The sequence below is a fragment of the Balaenoptera ricei genome, chromosome 16 (genome assembly GCF_028023285.1).
Source record: "Balaenoptera ricei isolate mBalRic1 chromosome 16, mBalRic1.hap2, whole genome shotgun sequence".
NCBI classification, from domain to species: domain Eukaryota; kingdom Metazoa; phylum Chordata; class Mammalia; order Artiodactyla; family Balaenopteridae; genus Balaenoptera; species Balaenoptera ricei.
Window position 1 is genome coordinate 47,629,809 of NC_082654.1, and position 26,486 is coordinate 47,656,294.

General features: G+C 38.2%; 2 protein-coding genes and 1 non-coding gene across 6 annotated transcripts in view; 1 reads left to right on the forward strand and 2 right to left on the reverse strand.

Moving 5' to 3' along the window:
• Positions 1-255: 255 nt before the first annotated feature.
• Positions 256-24,730, reverse strand: LOC132350227 (mitochondrial import inner membrane translocase subunit Tim23). Of its 2 annotated transcripts, XM_059899200.1 has the most exons (8): positions 24,476-24,730; positions 21,755-21,813; positions 13,552-13,645; positions 13,250-13,334; positions 10,669-10,727; positions 8,751-8,861; positions 8,368-8,428; positions 256-788 (listed from the first exon to the last, which is right to left on the reverse strand). In XM_059899200.1, the coding sequence occupies exons 1-8, from the start codon at positions 24,579-24,581 to the stop codon at positions 719-721; spliced, it is 645 nt and encodes a 214-aa protein (XP_059755183.1). In that variant the 5' UTR covers positions 24,582-24,730; the 3' UTR covers positions 256-718. The 2 variants fall into 2 exon arrangements, with proteins under 2 accessions (XP_059755183.1, XP_059755184.1); XM_059899201.1 differs by lacking the exon at positions 8,368-8,428.
• Positions 11,248-11,451, reverse strand: LOC132351362 (small nucleolar RNA SNORA74). The gene has a single exon (XR_009498298.1). It is a non-coding gene; the product is annotated as a small nucleolar RNA SNORA74 (small nucleolar RNA).
• Positions 24,731-24,759: 29 nt separating the features above from the next.
• The window catches only part of PARG (poly(ADP-ribose) glycohydrolase), a 110,143-nt gene continuing 108,416 nt past the window's right edge, over positions 24,760-26,486 (forward strand). The window contains exon 1 of one of the 3 annotated variants that reach the window (XM_059900119.1): positions 24,760-24,847. Coding sequence is in view for 1 of the 3 variants with exons in the window: in XM_059900117.1 (XP_059756100.1) it covers positions 25,057-25,276 (220 nt within the window). In the remaining 2 variants the exon portion in view is untranslated. Of the gene's footprint in view, positions 25,277-26,486 lie in introns of all 3 variants that reach the window. The other 2 variants (XM_059900117.1, XM_059900118.1) reach the window with 2 other exon arrangements.

Below are 26,486 nucleotides of genomic sequence, written 5' to 3' on the forward strand. Positions count from 1 at the left end.
TTATCCCCAGTAAGATGAGCTAACGTGTACAGAATCACGATTGTTGCACAGATTGTTCTAGCACAGTACAGTAATGGTATAATGGTTAATCTGAAATATCTTTAGGTTGTGTAGTGGCAACTCTATTGGAGAAAAATTTTAACCTAGTTGCTAATGCTGCCAGTAGCCCTTCATTTCAACACAAACATGAAAACATGTTTTAGCCTAGTGGGGCAGAAACAAATGCCAAGAGTAACTTTGGAGACACCCACTATGTTTTATGTTGGAGTTATGACTTTGGTTCCGTTTTTACCCTTTATTGGGAATACAGGGCAGTATTACAGTCTTGGATTATTAAATGAACAAATGTGGTGATACAGCATTGACAAGCATGACCTGAATTCTGGGAGTAAGTGGTTTTCCAGTTCGGGGGGGTAGGAGAAAAAACAGGTGCAAGATCTTCTTTAAAGGAGAAGAGAACCACATTACTCAGCCACCAAAGGATTTTGGCTTCAACTCATTAATGGCTGGAAGGAGTGCCAGTCCTGGTCAACCATCCATGATCTTCATCACAGCAAACTGGAATCTCCTTTTTCAAACTAGTTGCAGGTAAAAGAGTAAATGACTCCAGACTGACTTATAAATTGATCTGGATGACTACTAAAGTGTCCTCCGTTCACCAGCTAGTAATCTTCAGAGAGACTGTTGGAGCAAGGAGCCTCTCATGTGCTCCCAGTTATTATATATCGCGTAGAGGCTCGTAAGGGTTAGTCCTGCCAGGCCGCCTCGTGCCACCCCTCGAAGACCACCTGCAGAGGAAAAACAAAATAACAGCCTTGTATTGCATACTGTCCTAGCATCACAGGGTTAACTAAGAGTTTCCTACAGCTGAGACACACTGTTCATGTTTATGCAGATTCCATCCCAAACAGGAGAATAAGCTGTAAAATTAATAAAAGAAACTAAGACTGAAGTTCAGGAGAGAGAGATTCCCTAAATCACTTGTTTAATACATAAATTATATTTTCATATTCACAACGTTTTTTTCACTTTTAATTTCACAATTTGTATCTAAGATCATCAGCATAATTTCTTGACTTTTCTCAATCTGACTTGATCCTAGAACACTTCTGGACAAGATCTTACGGTTATCATTGAAGTCACAGCCAGATAAGTAATTCCCTGCTAGTCATATAATTTAGAACTTGGGACTTCCCTGGTGGCACAGTGGTTAAGACTCCAAGCTCCCAATGCAGGGGGCCCGGGTTCGATCCCTGGTCAAGGAACTAGATCCCACATGCATACTGCAACTAAGAAGCCAGTGAGCCATAACTAAGGAGTAGCCCACCGGCCGTAACTAAGGAGCCTGCATGCTGCAACGAAGACCTGGCGCAACCAAATAAATGAACTTAACTGGCACTGTCAACTGATTTAAGGCTGTATGTAAACACAGTGACACCCTCTTTGAAAACAGTATTAACAGCCTTTGGACTCTGCACAGGTCCTCTAAATATTAACTTTGAAGACTCAAGACAGAATGGTGGGTGATAAGATGGCTATAATCAAGCTTTGAGTTAGATGCTGATGAAGCACCAACTCCCCTGTTGCCTATTCCTACCCTGATGTGTCAGAAAATCTCAACTAATGAGCAATGAGGCACTTAACATCATACTAGTTGAAAAACATTCAAGGATTAGACTTTGAACTGTTTCTGCTTAACAACAAAAGAACAATTTTTCATGTGGAAAAAGATTAGGAATAGATATTTCATTTGAAATGCAGAAACAAAAATGTTTCAGTCAGTTATCTGAAAATAGTCCCCAAGTCTAATAAGAGGAATGGGGGGGTACCCAAAGAAGCTTTTAAGAAATATTTGATGTTCTCTTACAGTTTCACAAATAAGTAGGGATCACAGACTTCAGGTGTAGCCTATATTGTACCTATGGAGTATTTGTTCCAAGTCACATGTTAGGAAGGCAAAGGTCCGGTCGTTATACCTTATTATAGGCCCTTTAGCTACGAGCCAGTAAATTCCATGAAATTCATGACACTGCTGAGTTAGAATGCTTCAGACCAACCCTTTCTGCAATGAATGTCTTGCCAGATGGCTTCAGATGATAAAGGGCCACTTCTTCTAGGAGGCTCTCTAGCCTGAAGACTTAAGATAGCTGACCTGCTTATGCTTCAACTATGAAGTGCCCTAATTATCTATCTTAAACAGACCCAAACAGAAACTGCAGGCGTCATCTGTAAACAGCTGTCAAATATGTGGGAAGGAGGATCCGAAACATAAAAAAATTAAAGTAAATGGGAGATATCTCCTAGAAGTCTACATCATCTCTTTATATCTTGCCACACAGACTAGGCATGACAGTTGAATATGCAACTGTATTCAGTGTGGTTGAAAAATTAGAAAAATGATATAGGGGAGGTAATTGAAAGCACAATAATTTCGCAGACACCATTTCCTGGGACCATACATTCAACTTCAGACTAACTTCCCTGGACCTTTAGTCGATTACAGGTCCACAGGACTCTGAAGTCTGCCCACTGGTTTGGAATTGGCTGCAAAATGTTACTTTCAGTTGGCCTTTTGCTTTGAGTGTCCTAGGAACATGGTTTCTACTTGGCCATTTTAGAAGGATCTTCACACTACTCATCTATCAGATAGCAAGCCTCCCTGGATATAGGTACTAGGGGTAATAATGAAATTGGGAACTATAAGTATTTAAGATTTTGGGGACATCAGTGGCACACTGTATCCCTTAAGAAAAATTTATCCCCTAGAAAGCCTTCTACTTTCTGACCAAAATGAAACAAACTTAGTTCAAATCAATTGTTACTTCTCTGAAGGCTAGAAAAAAGTTGTTTCTAGCAAGAAGACACCAAACATACATAAGTGCTTGATTTACTAATCACAGTAACCCTGACTCAAGGGTAGCCTTTTATTACATGTTTTAGTTTTAATTCTTTCCATTAATTTCAGGGTTTTCTAGCTGGTTGATCTGTTAAAAGTTTGACAGCCTTGGCTTTAGGCTTTCTGTAATAAAACAACTTTTGCCCAACTAAACACAGGAAGTGGATTAGCAAATAAACTTGCTTTGAACACAGAGTAACCAAATGAGGCCAATGGTTAATCTCTATAAAGCAGAACAAACATGAGACTTGTGTGTCACAGTTTTATCTTCTATCTTTTGGATACTTATACAACTCTTCCAGAAAGGGCAAATATCACCTCTTCTAAACCTGGGAAAATGAGGCCCAGAATATTTAAACGCCTGGTTTATGCGGTATAGAGCTGATCACTGGCAGAGCTAACACACTGAACTGATAATTATTTTAGCACAACGGTCAGCACATTTTTCTTGAAATGGCCAGAAAGTAAATATTTTAGGCTTTGAGAGTGCAAAGGCTATGTAGGTACTTATATAACCATTAAAAATGTTAACCATTTAAAAATGTAAAATACATTCAGTGAAGAGACAGGTATCTGGCCAGCAGGAGCCTGTGGCCCTTGCTTTAGAGGAACAGCCTTACATACATAGAGATGGCTACAAATTCCATTCAACAAATGTTCGTACTACTTAAATTTTTTTGTTAAAACTATTCTTTAAAACTGTGATAAAATACACATAACATAAAATTTACATTAAGTGTACAGCTCAGTAGCATTAAGTACATTGGCGTTGGGCTACCATCATCCATCTCCAGAGAACTTTTTTCATCTTACAAAACCAAAACTCTGTACCCATTAAACAACAATTCCCTCCTCCCCGTCCCAATCTAATGCCTAATTTAATTTTTATTACGTTGACACATCTTTGCTCACTTTAATTTTTATTTTTATCAAAGTAGTCCATATAGATAATTTTAGAAGTCAAGATAGTACCAAAAGATTTTAGTGATGCACAACAGCCTGGGGTACTCATCATTCTTACCCTAATTCCCAGTTTCCAAAAGCAACTACTTTAGTTCTTTGCTTTTTACCTGCATGTTTCTAAAGAACATCTTTATCTTGCTATTTCTATCCTAGATATTGTCTATTGATTTCCTACTAGGAAAACTGTGTCAAGTCTCGTAAGAATTGTACAAAATGTGCTTATGGCAGAAAAGTTTATATGTTATCTCATTTATAACTCTCTGAAGGGAATAGAGTCACCCTTGTTTTATAGACAAAGAAACTCAAATTCAGACAAGTTACTCTCCTATTTACACATTTAGGGATCCAGTGCTAGTCAAACTCAGTCTGACTCCAAAGCCCACTGTTTTTTTCAGCATACCAAATTGCCTCCAGCATAGAGAAAGGAGATTATCAGGGAAATTTCTTGAAAGGGGTACTAACAATTGAGCTGGGCCTTAAGGATGGACTGGATTTCAAATTTATCTGTTTGATCATATGACATGCATGAGAAAGCTGTGGGAGAAAAGGCTGGAAAGATAGGTTACGATTAGAACATGGAAGGCTAGGGTGAGAAGTTTGAATTAAGATAGAAAGGAAGTGTGTCACCATCACAGGCTCCTGGGTAGGGAGTATTAGAATTAGAACCATCCTTGAGGAAGATTAAGCTAGAAATAGTTAAGTAGGTAGGAGACTGGAGGTAGAAGTCTAATGTCAAAATGGTCAACGGAAAATACCGTTAGAGAAGTTCAGGGCTTGTGATAAGGGCCTCAACTCAGGTGATGGGTGTGGTAAACTTCACAACTGATGGAATGAGGGGACAGAGAAAGAAAGGCAGAAATCAAAGGTGATTAGGCCTGCTTCCTCCTCCTTGTTTTTTCTTTCTTGGTTTTGTAACAGAGTGGAAGCAGTAGGTGGGACTTTGAACCGCACTTCTGGGCTTTCCTGGGCTTCCTGTACCACTGCCCCATCCAGTCCTTCCTTGCAATGCCCGCGCTTCCATGCAGGACCAAACTCACTAAAATATCCCAGCTGTTTTTGAGCCCCCACGTTACAGTGTCCTTTTAGGACTAGTCTTTCGGTGGCTGTTTTTCTGCAGGTGGTAGGGAGTGTCCCAGACCCCTTTGAGAACCTTATGGAAGTTTTAGAGGATTTAGAAACCCTGACTTAACATCTCCTGGTGTAAACTCTGTACTCAGGAGAAGGGTGAAAGTTTAACTCTCTGGAAGTTACAATAAACAATTTAAGGCTTGTAAGTAAATGGAAATGCTCTAGTACTCAGATGGTAAGAATTAAAGTCCAGGTAAACCAAGTCTTTATACTGGCCTATGAAGTTCTATCATCTATATGATTTGGTCCCTCCCACTTTTATCACTCCAGATTCTGCTACTCTCCCATTGCCTTTTAACTCCCACTTCAGGGCCTTTGTTCTTGCTGTTACCTAAATTGCTTCCTCCAGACATCCACCTCACGCTCCCTCATCTGTCCATCCTTGGTCAGATATCACCTTTTCCTTGAAGGGTGTCTTAAAACACCTTGGTACATACAGTTTTGCATGTATGCCTTCGTGTGCTGTGGGATAAATTGCTGAAAATTAGATGACTTGAGCAAAGGATCTACATATTTAAAATATTAATAACTAATGCCAAATTGCTCTTCAAAGTACTTGCTTACCTTTGCCAATAAGCATCATCTACCATCACTTTTTAAAAGCCAGGTTGTGAAAAATATTACCTTAATGTTTTATTTTGCTTTTCCCTGGTTGCTTGTGAGCAAACTTCAATTGTTTAGTGGTCGTTTGTCTTTCCTCCTGAAGGGCTTTGTCATATCCTTACTCCAGTTTTTACTGGGTTGTTGGTTTAAGTGATCTGTTGAAATGTTTTATATATTATGGCAGTTAGCTCTTTGGAAGAATGTTGATGCCAGTAATAGAAATAAAGAAGTCATCAAGAGGCTGTTTGTGGCATATGAAGTTTAATTTTGAAGGCCTGGCATTCACTGAGAAGTAGTACCTTTTAACAATAACCCTGATAATTGCTTAATTTGAAAAACTGTATTTGTTTATCTTCTTACTTTTACTTAGCTTGCTTTTATAAGGTGACTTTCTCACGGAAGGCACAGGATTAACAGGTAAGGAATTTTCTGCGAGGGGGAAAGGGGCACCCATATTTTTTGGTTTCTGAGGCCTTGTTTCCTGAAGATAAGTGATCAGGTCTCTTCAACATTCTTAAACTTACACATGATAGCAAAACTACAGCTGTTCTCATTCTGGTAAAATACTGGTCATTAGATTTTCACACGGCATAGGAAACCTAATAATGACATTTCACACCTTCTGAAAAATATTTACAGAGTTCATTAAATAAAGCATTAGATCTGAAGTAAAAGCACACCATCAGAATTATTCCTTTAGCCTCTTTTTGGTCTGACAACTACCCACCTTCTCATGTATTTTCCCTCATGGTTTTTCTTTCTACAAAAGTAGCTTCCATACCTAAATTGAATCATATTGCTTTCATTCTAAACTCCTTCCTTTTAAAAAAAAGAAAAAAAATCCTATTTTAGAAGAGTAAATTGGGGATTGGAAAGATTTTAGGTCAACAGGAATTAACCATTCTCTAAATGTAAACTTCTTTCCTTAATGGTTTACGCTGATTCTAGACTAAAGAGCGCCTAAACTTTTCCAAATCCTTGAATCTAGAAGTTTTACAAATATTCCTGCCACACAAAACTCATAATTCTGTGCTCTGTCTTAAGTAGAGTGTAAACCAGAAATCAGTAAGATACCGATTTGCCTTTGTTAGAGCAATTTTGATGCGTTGAGTTAAACTGTTCAGCCAGGAACTACGAACCAATGTTGGAATTCTGGGTCAGCAGATTATTTACCTCTTCTATGTTCCCCAATTGCAGTGGAAACTGAAATCTACTTGTCACCTGACATAGAATTAATGAATATTCTTTTTTCCCCTTTCTCTTCTAAGCCAAGAGCCTACTCTTCCATAATTGATGTTGGAGGTGTCCCAGGTGGTGTTATAAATGCTATTCCCACAAGGAAGTTCTGGACACAGAAAGCTAGGCTCTCCTTTTCTGGATAATACCAAGTATTCAGCCTTTCCCTTTTTATCTTTAAAATACATGTAATATGTCTTAAATGAGATGGTAATTCAGTACATTTTCATACTCAGGGCTGCCCTCAACACAGGAAATGCCGTAATGGCTTACCTTGAGCAAGAAAACGGGGATTGGTGGGAACTGAGCTGCAGCTTCAGTGCCCATCCACTGGGGTAGCTGCTCCCCAACCTCAGCTCCAGCCATCTGCCACCACACATAACGTGAGCTTAGTGTCTTCCATTTGTTCAAAAGAAGCTAAAATTTCCAGACTTTTGTGTGAAATCTCCTGTTTTTTAAATTTTAATTTGATTTTTAATAAACATAGTTTGGGCCAACTAAACTCTTGATGGCTGAGTGCCACCCTTGTGGTGCCAATTAGGGTTTTCAATTCCTTTGTCTGATCCCAAAGATTTTCAATGTGGAAGTATTTTTAGGTTTTTAACAAGGTTCTTCTATGCCAAGGTAACACTTTCATGGACATAAAAGGTATTTACTGTCTTACTCTACCTGGGAGCTCTGTTGATGTGCGTAAGCACACGCACGTGTTGCAGAAAGTATTGTGAGCTCTTAAGAAGAAAATTCCCAATGTGATCCATTTTCAAAATTAAAAAAGCTTCTTACTCTCAGTTGTATCAGGAAATTTTGGATTTTATAATTCTGTTGAGACTTCTCTCATTTCTTTCCAGTAAAAATGAGGCCAAAATGCTACTTGATATTTGTGATAGAGGAATTACATAAAAACGAAATTACTCAGTTAATCAAGTGTCTAAAAGCATAATAAAGCAATCAAACAAATAAAGGTACTTTTCAGAGGCTTGAGTATAGAACATATGTAGTTTAGGCAATTTAAAACAGAAATGTGAGAAAAATCTGGGGCTGTCACTAGTTATATGATCTTTTAAGAAAGATCCTCTTAATACTGTGCTCATCTATAAAATTGGGGTGTGATGATTATCACTTCACAAAGTTTTAAATGAAACAAGTTATATTAACTGATTATTGCTGAGCGTGTAATCGTAACTCAGTGAATGTTAATTTCTTTTCCATCTTAGAGGAGAATTTGATATTTGATCTTCATCCAGTTAATTCTGACTCAACTCTCAGGGTTTTGATTTTTTTTTTTCCAAAACTGAATGGTATTTAGTCCACCCACGTTCATAACAGCATTATGCACAGTAGCCAAAGTGGAAGAAACACAAGTGTCCATTGACACATGAATGAATAAACAAAATGTGGGACATACGTACAATGGAGTATTATTCAGCCTTAAAAAGGAAGGAAATTCTAACACATGCTACAACATGGATAAACCTTGAGGACATTATGCTAAATGAAATAAGCCAGTCACAAAAAGAAAAATACTACATGATTCCACTTACGTGAGGTACCTAAAGCAGTCAAATTCAGAGAGATAGAAAGTAGAATGGTGGTTGCCAGGGGCTGTAGAAGGGGGAAATGCAGAGTTGTTGTTTAATGGGTATAGGGTTTCAGTTTTCCAAGATGAAGAAAAGTTCTGGAGATTAGCTGCACAACAATGTAAACATACTTAACATTACTGAACTGTACACTTAAACGGTTCGGATGGTCAATTTTATGTATGTGTATTTTACAAAAAATAAAAACCAAAATCCTAAACCACGAGATGGCAGAGAACATTATACTACAAAAAAAAAAAAGTATAATGTTTCCTTTTAAACTACAGTATGGATAAAAAGCGTACTTCAACTGTATTGAGACAGCTTCACCATTTAATAGTACCTACCTGTACATTTATACAACATGCCCGTCATGGTTCCAGCTGCTACTGTGTTGAGGTCATCTTCTGCACCTCGTGTTTTTTCAATGATGACACCAAATGCACTATAGAGCAAAGCTATAGGGGAAATGGAACTGATCAGTAATAAAAAAGTAAACTGAAAGTCAGTGTGGCAAAATTATATTTAGATAAATGTATTCTACAGACATAAGTATTCACAGACATATAAACAATGATCACTGGGAACACTGTTTGTAATAAAAAAGGCCTAGCAACAAATAAAATGACCTTCAAGAGGGGACTGATCCAGAAAAAGACTTTCTACATAATGGAATACTATGTACTCACTTAAAACGCAGGAAGAGCTCTATTCACTAATATGTAAAGCAGGCACACGTGTGTATGACTCTGGATATGCAAAGAAAATGTTTGGAGAGATTCAGAAGAAATTTATTAGCTATTTATGGAAAGTACTACTGGGGAGTCCCAGGAAGAATATCTTTAATTTTCACTTCCATTTTATTCATAACAGCTGTACTTTGGGTTTAGAAACAAAAACAAAACACATGTATTTCTATTCTAAGAAAAATATGACTTCCAGAAACGTGAGATCTGGTTCCTGCACATGTAAAAACCCTAACACTAGCACTATTTAGTTTTAAAAAGATCTTCCCCCAAACTACCATTCTCTTATGCCTGTGAAGACTGATTAGCCATGAATGCATTAACTCTTCTCCTTACCCTTTCTCAAAATTATAGCCACATTTGACCCCTCAAAATTATACCAAACTCAGCCTTACAACTCCTCTGCTGTGATGTTTTTATACTTCTATAAGGGCTCTTCTTCCCGTTTCAATTTAACTGAAACTAAACCTGAGCAGAACACTGTAACCGGTCACATTACAAGGGAAACATACAGGGTGACTGGCCACCCCAGTCTGCCCAGAATTGAGGGTTTCCTGGAACATGAACTTGAAGTGCTACAACTGAGAAAGTCCTGGGGAGACCAGCACAACTGATTACTCTGGGCACACAGGTACAAAGGAGGGTGACTGTGCTTGGTGGAAGGGCACTGGGGTCATGGGCAGCATATGGAAGCAACCATTTACTAGGATCCCAAATGCAAATCTGACTTTACAGTGTGAAAATGTACTGCTTCCAAAGCCCATGACAAGGCTAGGATCTCACTCTGTTACACAGAGGCTTTTCCTATTTTTTCAACAAGATGCCTACATTTTCTCTTACTTAATCTGCCACAAGTAAAAGATTTTCAGACTTTCAAATAAAGTAAACTTTGGATTAGGGCATAAGTGCCATAAGTAGGCTTATTATAAGTCATGAGTAATCAAAAGAGTCAATCATTCATAAACATTACAGTATGAAAGCATTTGGTCCTAAGTACTACTCAATTATCCCTTCCTTAGAACTGCAAATGTTTTCAATGTCTACAAAGGACCTATTACAATTCTGGCAATTAAGTCTGGGAAATCTAATTAGGTAAACAGAATGATGAATGGTCTATTAGGAAAACATATCAGGACGGCTGGATTAATCTATCATATCTTACTACAGGAACTTGAACCTCTCCTAACAAACAAAACCATTTGCCTTGAACCTAAATTATTTTAATTTCATTTAGTTAAAACATGATTTTATTTGGTGTCTTGCTGAGACAGGAGAGTATGCAGTGCTTTAAGCATTTAGAAATGAATGTATTTCACAATGGTATTAGCAGCTGGGATTCTTTTGTTATACAGTTTATGGTCTTCTCCTAAGTAGTATCTATACTACTCACCAGAGTGGATTTAAACATAATTTTTAACATCCCAGGATCAGGATTTTAGTTGATCAAACTGTTCATAATACATGTACATTCTTTCTTTGCAGTAATAATAATTTATTAAAAAGTGAGATATCTACTTACCCAGAGAACCTAGAGTATTAGCCCAAAGTGCCCCTTGCCTGGTCACCATATTCAAGATCCTACCAGGGCAGAAAGAGAAAGAATCTGTATTTAGAACCAGTATTCCTTTAGTATTTAGAAAAACCATAATAATAGCAATTTTAAATGTATAAACGCAATACACGAAGTTTTCTTAATTTTAAAACTTAACATCTCCTCCGAATTCAATTAGGATAGCTTTTACTTTATATAAATATAAATGAAGGTTAGATTAAAAACTCCAACATTTTTGGGCAACAAGTAAAGAAAATTCTAATTATTAAATGTGTAAAACTATTAAATATATAAAAGGTTTGAATGATATCCTGGAATGTATTTTATAAAGAAGTTTACAGAAACTGATCTATGTTAAAAAAAAAAAATGACATAACAGACAAACTAGCTTATAATTAAGTTTCTTATGTGTGTGGGGGGTAGTATGTATACTTAGAATGTTAAGTAGAATCAAAGTGTGGAATATCATGGAATACAAAGCAAAATTAAGGACAAATACTCAAAGGAAAAAGGCATCTAACTAGAATACATGAACAAAGTGCACTCTGTGTCTGCTCCCAGACTAGAACTAAGCAGCCAAAGTGAATGCTTAGCACACTCTCAAGGAAGCACAGCGCTGCCCTCATCCAGTGCCAGACGTCACCAGAACAGTGACGGAGGCCACTGGAGGAAGAAGACAGAACACTGCTCTCCCAGCAGTGTAACACTGTCTCAGGAATGGTTCTGTCCTGACAGCTGACTACTGCTGGAAGTTATAGAATTACAACAGCAAACAGGAAAATAACTCATTTAATTAAAGCACTCATTTAAATTAATGCTCAGTAATAACAAAAATCTGTATTACTTTTAAAGGATTATTTAAAAAATTAGTAATGATTACAAATATTATGTTACACATTTAATTAATCTAATTATGGTACATATTTAATAATATATTAAGTTTAGCACTTAATTGTTTTTCATTTATAACAAGCATCTAAAACTATTAATTTTCATTACTGTATTGCTGGTGGCACTGCAAATTGCCAAAGTCCTTTGGAATGTGATCGGGCAACATACGTCCACTTAAATGGGCCCTTACCTACTTCCCACTTTAACCATCTCTCAACAGATTAAAGGCAGAAAGTAAGGAAACTTACCCAAGATCCCAAAACAGTAAGCAATGAAACTGGGCTTTGAAACTACATAGATTTGTCTGGCCTGAAACCCAATTACCTTTCCATTTTTAAAATGCTGTCTCTCTATTTGAAAGATCAGAATGATTATACTAAAAAATGGTATGTAAGATTTTAAAAATCTGACTTCAGAAATGCAAACCAATTTGACTCTCCCCAAAAATTAGTAACTATGATGGTTTTAAGAAACAAAGGTTATCTTTTCTAAGAGACCTTCCACTTTCAAATTGGTGTTCAGTAATATGATGCTGGGGATTTGTTTCAAAATAATATGGAAGGGAAGAAGGAGGTGGGACACAACTGGTCCTGGTGCTGGTTGATGGTTGTTGAGCTTGGGTTATAGTTCATAGATGTTCACTGTACTACTTTGTCTACTTTTGTATAAATTCAAAATTATCCATAATACAAAAAGTAAAAAAAAAAATTGGAGTAAAGAGCGAATATTAAGAATATAAATACAAAAATATTCAAGGATCTGAGCCTGTAAAGCAAGGGCAGTGATCCATGCAGTAGTAGGAATATGAAAAACTTGACAGGCCTTCAGGTTTCCCAAGGTCCAATTCTAACACACTGCTGCCATCTGCTGGCTAAGAAACATATAAGGAAAATGGAGCTTAAATTGTCCTAAAATAAAAACCACGAGCCACTGAAGAACACATACTGTGTGATTCTACTCATATGAAGCATAAAAACATGCAAAACTAAACAATATATTATTTAGGGAACAGCAACAGGAACTGGTCATGTTTATTACTTAAGCAGGGTGAAGATACATGTTATATACACTTTCTGACCTTAATTGCACTTTCCCTTCTTTGCAAATTTCAGTTTCCTAAGAGGAGACTGTCTTACTCCTTTTGGAACCACCTCTAAGTTCTAGGGATTTCATTTAAATTTTCTGCACCTTTGCACTTAAGAAAAGGAGAGTGAAGTCAATGAGAAGCTTAAGTCACATGTCGGCAGATTTAGCAATTACTCTTATGTGCTTATTTCTTCACTTATGATGTCCTATGGTTTTGCACACCCCTGAACAATCCAAATAATGTACTAGTAATTCAACAATTTGAAAAGCATGTTATATAGGCCTGCAAAATGGAACAGGTGTAGCTGAGAAGTTAGGTTAGGATAGCACCAGCTGACTGAGGGACACTGACTCAAAAATCACTCCTTCTAAAAGCTTAGACCCAGGACTTAATCCCTAAATTCCTTTTATTTTGAATAAGGGAAAAACAAAACAAAACACCAGAAAAAAAAAAAACTGACCAAAAAGTATACCAATAGTCTAAACAACTGTAATCTCAAGGTTGTGCTCATCAAGCCAACAAAGTAGAGATTAATAGTCAAACATCACTACATCATTACATGAGACTTACTGTACATTTCTTGGTTTGGACCAGGCCATGTTCTGGGTTTCCTTCAGTCCTAGCCGTAGACCATTCATTGCCCCAAATGCAGCCCCTGGCAAATCATAGTAACAATTCATTCAAATAATCAGCTTTATATTAAAGAACAACTATACTTCTGATTCTTTTTCATTTTTATTTAATAATAAGAAAACTGTAAATAATGATTTTCAAAAAAACAACCCTGAAGGTGATATTTTAATTGCCTTTGCTTTTAAGCACCTCTGGCCACTTGGATTGAGGATACTTAAAAAAAATATATAAATACCAACCTGTCATACAACATCCTCCAATGGTAAAGAAGGCCAGTTCAAATCTGCCCCGGGTTTTATTAGCTCCAGTTGGTAAAATAAACTCATCTGTATCCTACAGGGATAATAATGAAAACCAAGTTGAGCTCCCCTTAAGACATAGTACTTGCAAAGTGTTTAATTTTTCAAAGGAGTTTTTTACAGAATGTAAATCCGTAAATTAACTAAAACTCAACTATACTTAGTCAAACAAAAGTAAAACTTTCTGCAACAAAAGGAACATGTAAATCAAAATGAAATGAAATATACAACATATACAGTTATGCTCATTAGTTCTTAGGAGAGATTCTTGCCCAGAACTTTGCATCTCAATGTAAGTTTGATAGATTATAGGAAATTTGCCTTCATGATAAATTTGAAAGTTTAGGAAGGCCATCTCTAGAGAAAGGTAAACTGAAAGCTATGAGAGATAACAGAATACCAGTCTGGAAGGAGAAAATAACTTTCACTCTGTAGCTACTATTTATCCAGCACCATTTTACTATATGTAAGACCAATGATCATAAAAAATGAGCAGAAACTATAAGAGTACAACAGTTTGGATCACTTACGCAAGGGCAAAAATCACCTCCTTAACAATTCTTAACTAGTTGTTTGCAGGGCATATATTCCTTTGATAATCTTAGAAAGCTTACAGATCCACCTTCTAGTAAATGCATACACAGAATCTGGTATGAACCCCCTGAAGGTCAGCCAAGAATCCTAGGTTGAGAAGTGCTACTGTAAGAGCACAATAGGATTGATTTCGCAATACAATCCACTTTTTTATGTTGAACAAATACATTTTTGCCAAGCTTTCCATACAAAAATGGTTAAACTGAGCCCCTGAAGGATAGCACACACCCTTAGCAAAAAACACTAACAAGTAAACATCCCTTTGGCAAATACTGACCTTTGGTAAATGCATTCCTGATTAGGAAAACTGTACCTCTGCACTGATTTTTGATTTCTGGCTTGTGCACACGTTCTTACCAAAAACTGTACAATAAACAAGCCCATGTACTCTCATCACACAGAAATGGTCTGTTGGGCAATGATAAGCAAACTCTGAAAAATTCCGTGTCTAAATATATTTATTATACATTGATCTGTAAATTCTGGGTGCTTCCTGACTTTTCAATTAATGACTTAGTTTTAAATTGTGCTTCCTGTTTGAGGTTTTTAGGAATGGTATATTTAATATGATGAGGTAAGTAATTATCCTTCAATCCAGAAATGGATCGCTAACTACACATAGGAAATAAAAAAAAAGATGATCATGATTAACATTAGTAAGTATTGATACAAGTGCATGTCATCACTGACTCATTCTTCAGCTAGTGAGTCAATCTTGCATTCCTGAGATATCCAACAACTACTCTTTGAAGCTTGATGTTGTAAACTGAGCTTTAAAAAAACCCTACTATTTGCAACTTTATCTATGTTGAATCAGCAACTTCTCCAAACTGAAAAAATAAAACCCACAAAAACAACCAACCAAAAACCGAGGCTAATATAAACCTTAAAATGTATAACCCCCTAATTTCAAATGTTTGTATTCATCAGACCACTCTTATTTTCATAGGCTTTTGAATAATAATAATCTGATCTAATTAAATAAACTCAGGTGGTATTTATTGCCCCAAATGTACAGATTTGGTTCAAGATTTCAGTAAAAAGATTCCCACTTTACACTTTCATTTACACTTAACTTAGTATTAATGACCTCATAACTTCGTAACTACTCACTCCAATATTTTTTATTGGGGTGCTTTTAAAATTAATTACTTGTTGCTTTTATTTATGTATTTATTTTTAATTTTATTTATTTATTGGCTGCGTTGGGTCTTCGTTGCTGCGTGCAGGCTTTCTCTAGTTGTGGTAAGCAGGGGCTACTCTTTGTTGCAGTGCGTGGGCTTCTCACTGTGGTGGCTTCTCTTGTTGCGGAGCACAGGCTCTAGGCGCACGGGCTTCAGTAGTTGTGGCTCGCAGGCACTGGAGTGCAGGCTCGGCAGCAGTGGCACACGGGCTTAGTTGCTCCGCGGCAGGCGGGATCTTCCTGGACCAGGGCTTGAACCCATATCCCCTGCATTGGCAGGCGGATTCTCAACCACTGCACCACCAGGGAAGCCCTACTTGTTGCTTTTAAATATAAATCTTTAATTTGTGCTCTGATCACTGCTCCTTCTGATCACAGAAGTGCGTACAAAGAAGCAGGCAGCCATTGTTGTTGTACCCTCTCCACTCCCACTTATTCCAGGGGCTTTAAAGAAGAGCTGGGAGCTGGTCTCCTTGCTGCTTCCCCATTCGTGAACTAGACATTAAAGATTACAACATTCAAAAGCAATTGCATAAAAAGGAAAAATTAGAAAGTGACAACACACACCCAGGAAAAAGTGTAGGCTCAGAAAAGAACTGAGAAGAGCTTAAGTTTACATTTCAGGCTGGTCCTTGGCACATAGGCAGACTGTAATAATAATAATAATAATAATAATAATAATAATAACAATAATTTAGAAAAACCAATAAACAAATAAAAGCAAACCTTGAGGAAGGGGGGAGAATCTGATTTCCAGAGTTAACCACATTATTAGAGTCAAACGTCCAGTTTTCAATAACAAAAAATCACAAGGCATACAAAGAAATAGGACAGCATGGCCCATTCAAAGGGAAAAAATAAATCAACAGAAATGTCCCTAAAAAAGACCTGATAATAGGTGTACTAGGCAAAGACTTTAAAACAAGTGTCATAAAGATGCTCAAAGAACTAAAGGAGATGTGGAGAAAGTCAAAACAATGTATGAACAAAATGGAAACAAAGAAATAGAAGACCTAGAAAGAAACCAAAAAGAAATTCTGAAGCTGAAAGAACAATAGCTGGAAAATTCACTAAAGGAATTCAAAGGCAGATTCGAATGGGCAGAAGAAAGAATCACTGAACTTGAATACAGAATAGAAATTATTGAGTCTTAGGAAAAGGAGGAAAAATGACTGAACAGAAGTGAACAGAGCCTAAGGGATCTGTGGGATACCACAAAGCAACCTAATATACAGACCATGAGTTATAGGAGAGAAAGAGAATGTTTGAAGAAATAATCGCTGAAAACTTCCCAAATTTGATAAAAGAGACGCATATGAACATTCAGAAGCTCAATAAACACCAAGTAAGATACATTCAAAGAGACCCATACTGAGACATGTTAAAATCAAACTTTCGAAAGCTAAAGACAAAGAGAGAATCTTGAAAGCAGCAAGAGAGAAGCAACTTATCACATACAAGGATCCTCAATAAGATTAAGAGCCGATTTCTCAAGAGAAACTTTAGAGGCCACTAGACAGTGCGCTGATATATTTAAAGTGCTAAAAGAAAAAACTGTCCACCAAGAACCCCATATTCAGCAAAACTGCCCTTCAAAAGTGAAGGAGCTATTAAGAAATTCCCAGATAAACAAAAGCTGAGAGAGTTCATGACCACTAGACCCGCCCTGCAAGATACGATCAAGGGACTCCTACAAAGTAAAATGAAAGGACACTAGACAGTAACTCAAAGCCTTATGAAGGGATAAAGATATTAATAAAGGCAAATACATGGACAATTATAAAAGTATTACTGTAACTTATGCTTTTGACTCCACCTTTGTTTTCTACATAATCTTAAAGTTTAAAGCATTTAAAAGAATTATTAGATTATGTTTTTGACCACATGATGTATAAAGATATAATTTTGTGACATCAACAATTGAGAGGGGCAGGGACAGCTGGTAAAGGAGCAGCATTTTTGTATGTTACTGAAGTTAAACTGGTATAAATTCAAATTAGTGTTATAACTTTAGAAAACAGCTATAGAATACATTTTAAAAAAAGGTTATGAGAACGGAATTTAAACAATTCCCTACAAAAAAATCAAATAAACACAAAAGAAGATATTAATGCAGGAAGGGAGGGACAAAAAGCTAAAAGGCTTATAGAAAATGAACAGCAAAATGCCAGAAATCTCTCCTTATCAGTAAACACTTTAAATATAAATGGATTCAACTCTCTAGGCCAAAAGACAGAGATTAGCACAATGGACTAAAAAACATGATCCATTTATATGTTGTCTACATCGGATTCACTTTACAGCCAAAGACACAAAAAGATTGAAAGTGAAAGTATGGAAAAAGATATTCCACACAAATAATAACCAAAAAAGAGCAGGGTGGCTATACTAACATCAGAAAATATAGACTTTACAGCAAAAAAGTTTACAAGAGACAAAGAAGGACATTATATCAATAAAAGTATCAACATAGCAAGGAAATATAACAATTATAAACATTTACTTACCTAGTAACAGACCATCAAAATGTATTAGGCAGAAGTGATGGAATTAAAGGGAAGAATAGAAAGTTCTACAGTAACAGTTGGTGATTTCAAAATTCCACTCTCAGTAATGAATAGTAACTGTTATAACCAGACAGAAAATAAGGAAACAGAGGAGTTAACACATTAAGTCAACTAGATCTAACAGAAATATGCAAAACACTCTACCCAACAATGTACACATTTTTCTCAAGTGCACATAAGTCATTTTCTAGGACAGACCATATGGTAGGCCACAAGTTAAGTCTCAATAGATTTTAAAAGACACCATACGAAGCACCTTTTCCAACCACAATGGGATGAGTTAGAAATCAATAACAGAAGTAAAACTGAAAAATTCACAAATTCGTGGAAATTAAAAAAAACACCTCCTTAAACAATCAATGGATCAAGGAAGAAATCACAAGGGAAATTACAAAATACTTAACAGATGAGCAAAAAAGAAACACAAGATACCAAAACTTGTGAAACTCAGTGAAAGTGGTGCTAAGGGGGACATTTATAGTTATAAATGCCCACATTAAAAAATAAAAAAGATCTCAAATCAAAAATCTAACTTTACAACTTAAGGAACTAGAAAAAGAAGACACTAAACCCAAAGCTAGCAGAAGGAAGGACATATTAAAGATTAGAGCAGGGATAAATGAAATAAATTACTAGAATCAGAAATGAAAGTGAGGACATCACTACTGATTCTGCAGAATTAAAAAGGATTATAAGAAAATGTTATTAACAACTGTATGCCAACAAACTGGATGCCCTTGATGAAATGTACAAATTCCTAGAAACACAAAACTCACCAAGAAACAGAAAATCCGAAGAGACCCATACTAGTAAGGAGATGGAATCACTTATAAAAAAACTCACAACAAATAAAAAGCCAAAAAGCCCAAAAGCCCTGGATCTGATGGCTTCACTGGTAAATTTTACCAAACATTTAAAGAACTAACACCAATCTGGGGGCTCCCTGGTGGCCTAGTGCTTAGGATTCTGGGCATTCACTGCTGTGGCCCGGTTCAATCCCTAGTCAGGGAACTGAGATCCCAAAAGCTGTGTGGCGGCGCAGCCAAAAAAAAAAAAAAGAAGGACTAACACCAATTCTTCTCAAACTTTTCCAAAAAACTGAAGTGCAGGGAATACTTGGAACACTTCATAACTCTTTGTATGAGGCCAGCATTATCATACCAAAGCCAGACAAAGACACTACAAGAAAAGAAAACTACAGACCAATACCCCTTATGATCACTGATGCAAAATCTTCAACAAAATTCGAGGAAACCAAATCCCACAGCACATTAAAAGGGTCATACATCATGACCAAGTGGGATTTACTCCTGGGATGCAGGATGTTCCAACAAATGAAAACTGATCAATGTAATAGACCATATTAACAGAATGAAGGGAAAAAACCCCACATGATCACCTCAATTGATGCAGAAATAGTATTTGACAAAAATCCAACATACTTTGATTGATAAAAACACTCAACAAATTAGGAACAGAAGGAAACTACCTCAACATAATAAAAGCCATATATGAAAAACCCACAGCAAATACAATACCCAAAGATGAAAGACTGAAGGATGCCCGTTTTTTTTTGCCACTTCTATTCAACACAGTATTAGACGTTCTAGTTGGAGCAATTAGGCAAGAAGAAATAAAAGGCATCCAAACTAGAAAGAAGTATATCTTTTTTCACAGATAATCTTATATGTAGAAAATCCTAAAGACTGCACCAAAAAAACCCTGTTACAACTAATAAGTGAATTCAGCAGAGTAGCAGGATACAAAGTCAACGCAAAAAATCAGATGCACGTCTACAAACTAACAACGAACAATCTGAAAAGGAAATGATGAAAACAATTCCACTTACAATAGAATCAAAAAGAATAAAATACTTAGGAATTAATTTAACCAAGGAGGTAAGTAACTTAAAAAGACATAAAGAAATGAAAACATATCCCATATTCATGGATCAGAGACTTAATACTGTTATGATGTCAGTATTACCCAAAACAATCTATAGATTCAATACAATTCCTATCAAAATAGGAACTGACATTTTTTGCAGAAATAGAACCCATCTCAAAATTCATATGGAATTTCAACAAACCCCAAATAGCCAAAACAATCTTGAAAAAGAACAATTCTGGAGGACTCACACTTGCTAATTTCAAAACTTACCAAAGCTACAATAATCAAAACAGTGTGGTACTGGCATGTAGACCAATGAAATGGAAGAGAGAGCCCAGAAATAAACCCTTGTACATATGGTCAAACGATTTCTGGCAAGAATGCCAAGACCATTCCAAGGGGAAAAGACAGTCTTTTCAGCAAACAGTACTGTGAAAACTGGATATACACATGAAAAAGAGTGAAGTTGGACCTTTACCTAACACCATATACAAAAATTAACTCAAAATGGATCAAAGACCTAAATGTAAGACGTAAAACTATAAAACTCTTAGAAGAAAACACAGGGGAAAAGCTTTGTGACAATGGATTTGGCAATGATTTCTTGGATATGACACCAAAGGCAAAGGCAACAAAAGAAAAAATACAAATATTGGCCTTCATGAAAATTTAAAACTTCTGTGCACCAAAAGACAACATCAACAGAGTAAAAAGGCAACCCACAGAATGGGAGAAAATAATTGCAAATCATGTATCTGATAAGGGGTTAATAATTAGAATCTATAGAGAACTCCTAAAATTCAACAACAAAAAACCAAATGAACTGATTCAAAACTGGACAAAGGACTTGAATAGACATTTTTCCAAAGAAAATACACAAACGGCCAAGAAGCACATGAAAAGTTGCTCAACATGGCTGATCATTAGGGAAATGCGAATCAATACTATAATGAGTTGCCACTTCACACTCATTAGAATAGCTATTACCAAAAAAACCCAGATAATAACAAGTGTTGGTGAGAATGTGAAGAAACTGGAACCCTTGTGCACTGTTGGTGGGAATGTAAAATAGTACAGCTGCCGTGGAAAACAGTATGGCAGTTCCTCAAAAAATTAAAAATACAATTACCATATGATCCAGCAATTCTACTTTTGGATATATAATCAAAAGAATTGAAATGAGAGTCTGGAAGAGATATTTATAAACCAAAGTTCATAGCAGCACTATTCCTGATAGCTAAAACATGGAAGCAATCCAAGTGTCCATTGGACAGATGAATGGATAAGCAAAATGGAATATTATTCAATGGAATATTATCCAGCTTTAAAAAGGAAGGAGATTCTGACACACACTACAATACAGATGAGCCTTGAGGACATTATGCTAAATGAACTAAACCAGTCACAGAAAAATAAATACTGTATGATTCCACTTATTTGAGGTACTTAAGAGTATTCAAAAATCAGACAGAAAGCAGAAGGGTTGCCAAGAGCTGGGGGAAGGGTGGAAAAAGGAGTTACTGCTTAATGAGTATAGAGTTTCAGTTTTACAAGATGAAAAGCATGGAGCTGGTAGGTGGTGATGCTACAATATTAGGAATGCATTAAATACCACTGAACTGTACAGTTAGAAATAGTATATTTTGTTAGTGTATTTTATCACAACTTTAAAAAATGGAAAAAAACAACCAAACCCCCAAATCCTTTAATTAACTAGTATCAGGAAGAGATGTAAGCCAAATCCCCAGAGTTTGTGAGGGAAAAAAGGGTGAATTAAGACCAGAGACTTGGTGCCTCCAGATGCACATATCACAGATCAAGTCAACATAGGTACTTGGGGTTATTTTGTTAAATGGTAAGATAAAGGACCAACTTAGTAAAATCATAAAAGGACTAGTCTTAATCTTACCTGCACGAGATACCGTGGATCCACATTTAAATAAGGAGACAGAGGGTTCATACCAGTTACTAGAGAGAAAACAAAGCATTATATTGCAATAAAATTTTAAAAAGTTATTTCATTTAGCATTAATTTTTCTCTTGTTTGGTGTGTTTTGCAATTTTGATGCACAGGCTCAATGAATGTGAATTTTTCTCTCACTTTCTTAGTCTTATCCTTCCTGTCTGGCAGTTTAGGGGCTGCCTCTTCCTGGTGCCCTCAATCTTGCACTGTTGTCTCAGGATCTCATATCAACAAGATATTGGCAGTGACGTGGATCAAATAATCTAAGTAGCAGGAAGCAGGTCAATAATAAAGCTAATTCCTTTCTACTTTACTACAAAAATGCTTGACAACTATGCAGATTGCAAAATAAAATTGACCAGAAACCAATCAATTTTATGAGAAAAACATCGTTTGGGTTATGTGTTGTGTATAAATATTCTAAGGCAATTCCTTCAGATCTTAGTGTTGACAGATTTGATTTACAGGGTAGAGAATTCTTAGGTCATCACCAGAAGGAAGGGGTCAGGGCAAAAGAAATGGGCACTCTCAGAGGGCCAGACTTGAATTCTACTACCTTTGAAGATAGAAAAATTTATCAAGGAAAATCAACTTTCTCACATTTTAAATTTAATCTTTGGATCCTTCTGTATCTCAGCTGATTGTTCACAAACCTATCCAATACCCAGGACTCTGGTCTTTTCATCAATTCGAAGTCCTATTAGTTCTGTATCCAATATCTATCCTGAATTGTGTTACTTACCATCTTTATTGCTACCACCCTAGGCCAACCACTAAATCTCACGTAGACTGTAGTAACTATCTCCTACCTAACCGGACTCCCTACTTGCTCTAGTCCCTCCAATTCACTTTCTAAATGGCAATTAAAGTGATTTTTTTTTTAAGAAAAGGAAATCAGCCTTAATGGCTTCCATTTACACCTGTAACCAAATTCAAACTCCTTACAAAAGGCTTACACAACACTACATTAGCTGCCATTCCTTGCCCCTCTAATCTCATTATCTCCCACCAAACCAACTCCGGAGTAACTCTGTAGATACAATGGCCTAACAGCTGATCCTCAAACACTTGCCTCCCCCCAGGCATTTGTACTGTACTCAGGTCACAGCTCAAAGGTCAACACCCCTGAGTTGCTTTCCCTGGACCATTCTTAAATGGCTTTGGCTCCCATCACCATCTCAAGATCCTTTTATTGCCTTTACACACTTATCACTAACTGAAATATTTTTTACTTATGTTACTTGGCTCACTGCAACAGGATGTAAGCTCTGTGAAAACAGCACTCATCTTTTAAAATTTAACTGCTGTAGTCCTGCACCCAGAAAAGTCCATCTCAAGTACTCAGTGAATGGTGTTCACCCCTTGATCTCTTAATTTACCTTCAAATCTTAATTAACGTAACAATGCTTCTTCACATTAAGGCAGTGTCCTTTGTGCTCCAAAACTCAAAGGTCCTGAGACTAATATACAAACTACATACAGTCATATCCTATAACTTATTACATACAAACTATGTTCTAGATTCAGTTTTTTCAAAACTAAATTTATTTAACTATTATTTATTTTTGGCCGCACTGGGTCTTCGTTGCTGCGCGCAGGCTTTCTCTAGTTGCGGCGAGCGGGGGCTACTCTTTGTTGCGATGCGCGGGCTTCTCATCGCGGTGGCTTCCCTTGTTGCGGAGCACGGGCTCGCAGGCTTCAGTAGTTGTGGCTAACGGGCTCTAGAGCGCAGGCTCAGTAGTTGTGGCGCTGGGGCTTCGTTGCTCCACGCCATTCCCAGACCAGGGCTCGAACCCGTGTCCCCTGCACTGGCAGACGGATTCTCAACCACTGTGCGACCAGGGAAGTCCTAGATGCAGTTCTGACACAGGTGACACTAGTAACTTTAAAGGGCGTTTTTGTTTTTGAGCATAAGAGACCTAAAGAAATAGTACAAAGATTCTCAAGAGAAATCAGTTTTATGAAGCGCTTATCCTTCACCAACTTCCCACTATCTTTAACTCCAAGTTCTATTCATCCAGTTGAATACCACAGTTAGAAAGTTCCAAAGATCTGGAATACATATTCACACTACTTAGGAGAGGGCACAGGCAGGGTATTCGTGCTTCGGCACCCTAGATCTTGAATATTTCCTTTCCTAAAATTCTTACCGGCTTCTTTCTTCATGTCTATAAAAGTTCTCTTCCAAGTTCCTCCAGTTGTCTCGAGACGTATTTCTTTCTCTCCTGTATACATTAGTATTGAGTGTTTTACCCTGACGGCTACTTCGTGGTTTAGAATGTGACTTTGTGCTAAAAAGTTATGTATGGGCTCGATACGTGGAATGCATTTACTTGCAAAACTGGGCGCTCTTCTGCACTTAGGGCCAAGCACACAGCCCAACACACAAGGAATTTGTGGGAGGAACGATAAGACACGAAGCTTGAATATAAAAGGAAGAAAACATGCAACATCTCCTGGGTCCAGGTCAACCACAGAGAGCTTCTCGGAATCCATGGCTCCAAACACTCGTTCAGTGTTGAAAGAGCGGCCGCGCAGACACACTAACCCCACCACTGCTACTGAAGCTTGTGACCGCCAGCAAAAAAAAAGAACAGGGCACGTCGCATGTGTAGCGTGGCCGCAAGAACCAGTCAGAAATGTTCGCAAGCTAGGCCCGATACTTACGCGGGACTCCGGCCAAATCCGCGTGCGAGTAGCCTGCTCCACCGGCTCCGAAAAAGCCGGCCAACCCCCCTGTGGTTTTGTTGCCGCTTCCGCCGCCGCCCTCCATGGTGTTGCAGCAAACTGCCCGTCTGCTTCTCCCCGCCGCTTCAGGCCGAGATCGCGTGCTCGCCCGTTTCTCCTCTGTAATAGTGGGGAGACCCGCGTAACAACCACCTCCTTCACACGCTGACCTTCCGGGCGCCGGCGCCCGCTAAACCTCACACTTCCGCTTTGCGACAGCGTACGTCCCGGAAGGCGGAAGCGCCTGACGGCAGCTTTCCGGTGGTGGGAAAGTGAACGAAGCCAGAATCAAAGCGGCGCATCTTAAGGAAGGTGGGGTTCCTGTGGAAGAGGGAAGGCAGGCGACTGGATAGGGTCTGGCTCAGGAGGCCGGCAGAGCAGCAGCTGCAGAAGCAGGCAGCGGCAGAGAGGGCATGGTGTCGGGAGGCGCCGAGAAGGAGGCGCAGTCCGTCCCTCCCAGGGTTAGTGAATGAGGCTCTCCGCCCGGGCTAGCCCGGGGACTGTGCGCTGCGGGTCCCAGCATGAGTGCGGGCCCCGGCTGTGAGCCCTGCACTAAGCGACCCCGCTGGGGCGCCGCTGCAACTTCTCCGCCGGCCGCCTCGGACGCCCGGAGCTTCCCCGGCAGGCGGAGGCGCGTCCTCGATCCCAAGGACGCTCCGGTGCAGTTCAGGGTCCCGCCGTCCTCGTCAGGCTGCGTCCCGGGGCGGGCGGGACCGCACAGAGGCAGCGCCACCTCGCTTGGTACGTGGGGAAATAAAGCTCTTTGTCCTTCGCCTCGGCCCAAACCTCTTCTTGGTCTCTGAGGAGCCAGGGACTCCAGCACCGCTCCCCCCCGCCACCCCGCGCTTTTCTGGTCTTGTGTGCACCACTCTGAACTCTGAGGTCCCCTTGCTGAGCCACCAAGGCTACTACTGGGAGAATGGGGCCGGATTTTTCCCGTGGCGATTGGTGGTGTGAGAAACCCTGATGAGCAGTCACTCACAGGGAGGGAAGTGGTAGGATACTCCACTTGTTTCCTTTCTTCGGGTTTGACTGAGAAATTGCCTTAGTCGTTAAGGAGGTTTAATTGTGTATGTGACGCTTCAGCCTCTAGATGGAAAGAAAGCTGCAAAGAAAATCACAGCTTATCTCAATTTACATTCTAAGTTCCTGGGTGCAGAGCTATTATTCTTAGCTTGCTTTATGCTTGTTTCTGGTGTACAGTGTTGAACAAAAGTAACTTTGTTTCTGTCTTCATACCCTAAAATCTATCAAGAGAGATAGACAATTAGGGAAGTTAACATAATAAAGGGTAATGGATGTTCCAGTTCATGAAGGAACGGAGCGTTATGGTAGAAGTCAGGTGTACCTAATCCAGTTTGTGGGCTCAAAGGTAATCTCCCAGCCAGAAGATAAGAGCCTTATTCCGAGAACGGAAGAGTGATGAGTTAGCTAGATGAAGAGAAGTTAATGAAGTGATCCCAAAGTGCAGCTGATTCATATTGTCAGCAGGGGAGAGTAGTGAGAGATGAGGTTGCAGAGAGGTAGGCAAAGATCAGATCATACTGGGCAATGCTAAGGGTTTTGAACTTTATTTCTAAGGGCAATGTGAAACTATTAAAGGGTTTCAGTAGGGGAGTGACTTGACTGGATAGATATTTTTTAAATATATGTATATTTATTTAAAAATATATATTTTAAAGGTCCTTGTGGCTGGTGTGTGGAAAATGAATGGATTGAAAGGGAGCAGAAGTGCAGGCCCAAGATAGTTAAGGAGTTAGTCTAGATGGGAGATAATGATGGTTAATAGTTGGTTGCAGGCAGTAGGTAGGAAAGGGGAAAAGTGGATGGATTTAGGAGGGAATGGGTTATGTGGGTTTGTACCTCATAAGAAATATATCTGTGCTGGAAATACAGGTTTGGGAGTTATTGTCACATACACCATAATTGATACGATGGTAGTAGATTAGAT

What these genes read in the sequence shown, in the direction of transcription:
- LOC132350227 (XM_059899200.1), bottom strand. Translation starts at nt 24,581, where the DNA reads ATGGAGGGCGGCGGCGGAAGCGGCAACAAAACCACAGGGGGGTTGGCC. An exon ending in TGGAGGATGTTGTATGACAG is followed by an intron (nt 13,335 to 13,551) that starts GTTGGTATTTAT and finishes ATGATTTGCCAG; the next exon opens with GGGCTGCATTTGGGGCAATG. An exon ending in TCCAAACCAAGAAATGTACA is followed by an intron (nt 10,728 to 13,249) that starts GTAAGTCTCATG and finishes CTGCCCTGGTAG; the next exon opens with GATCTTGAATATGGTGACCA.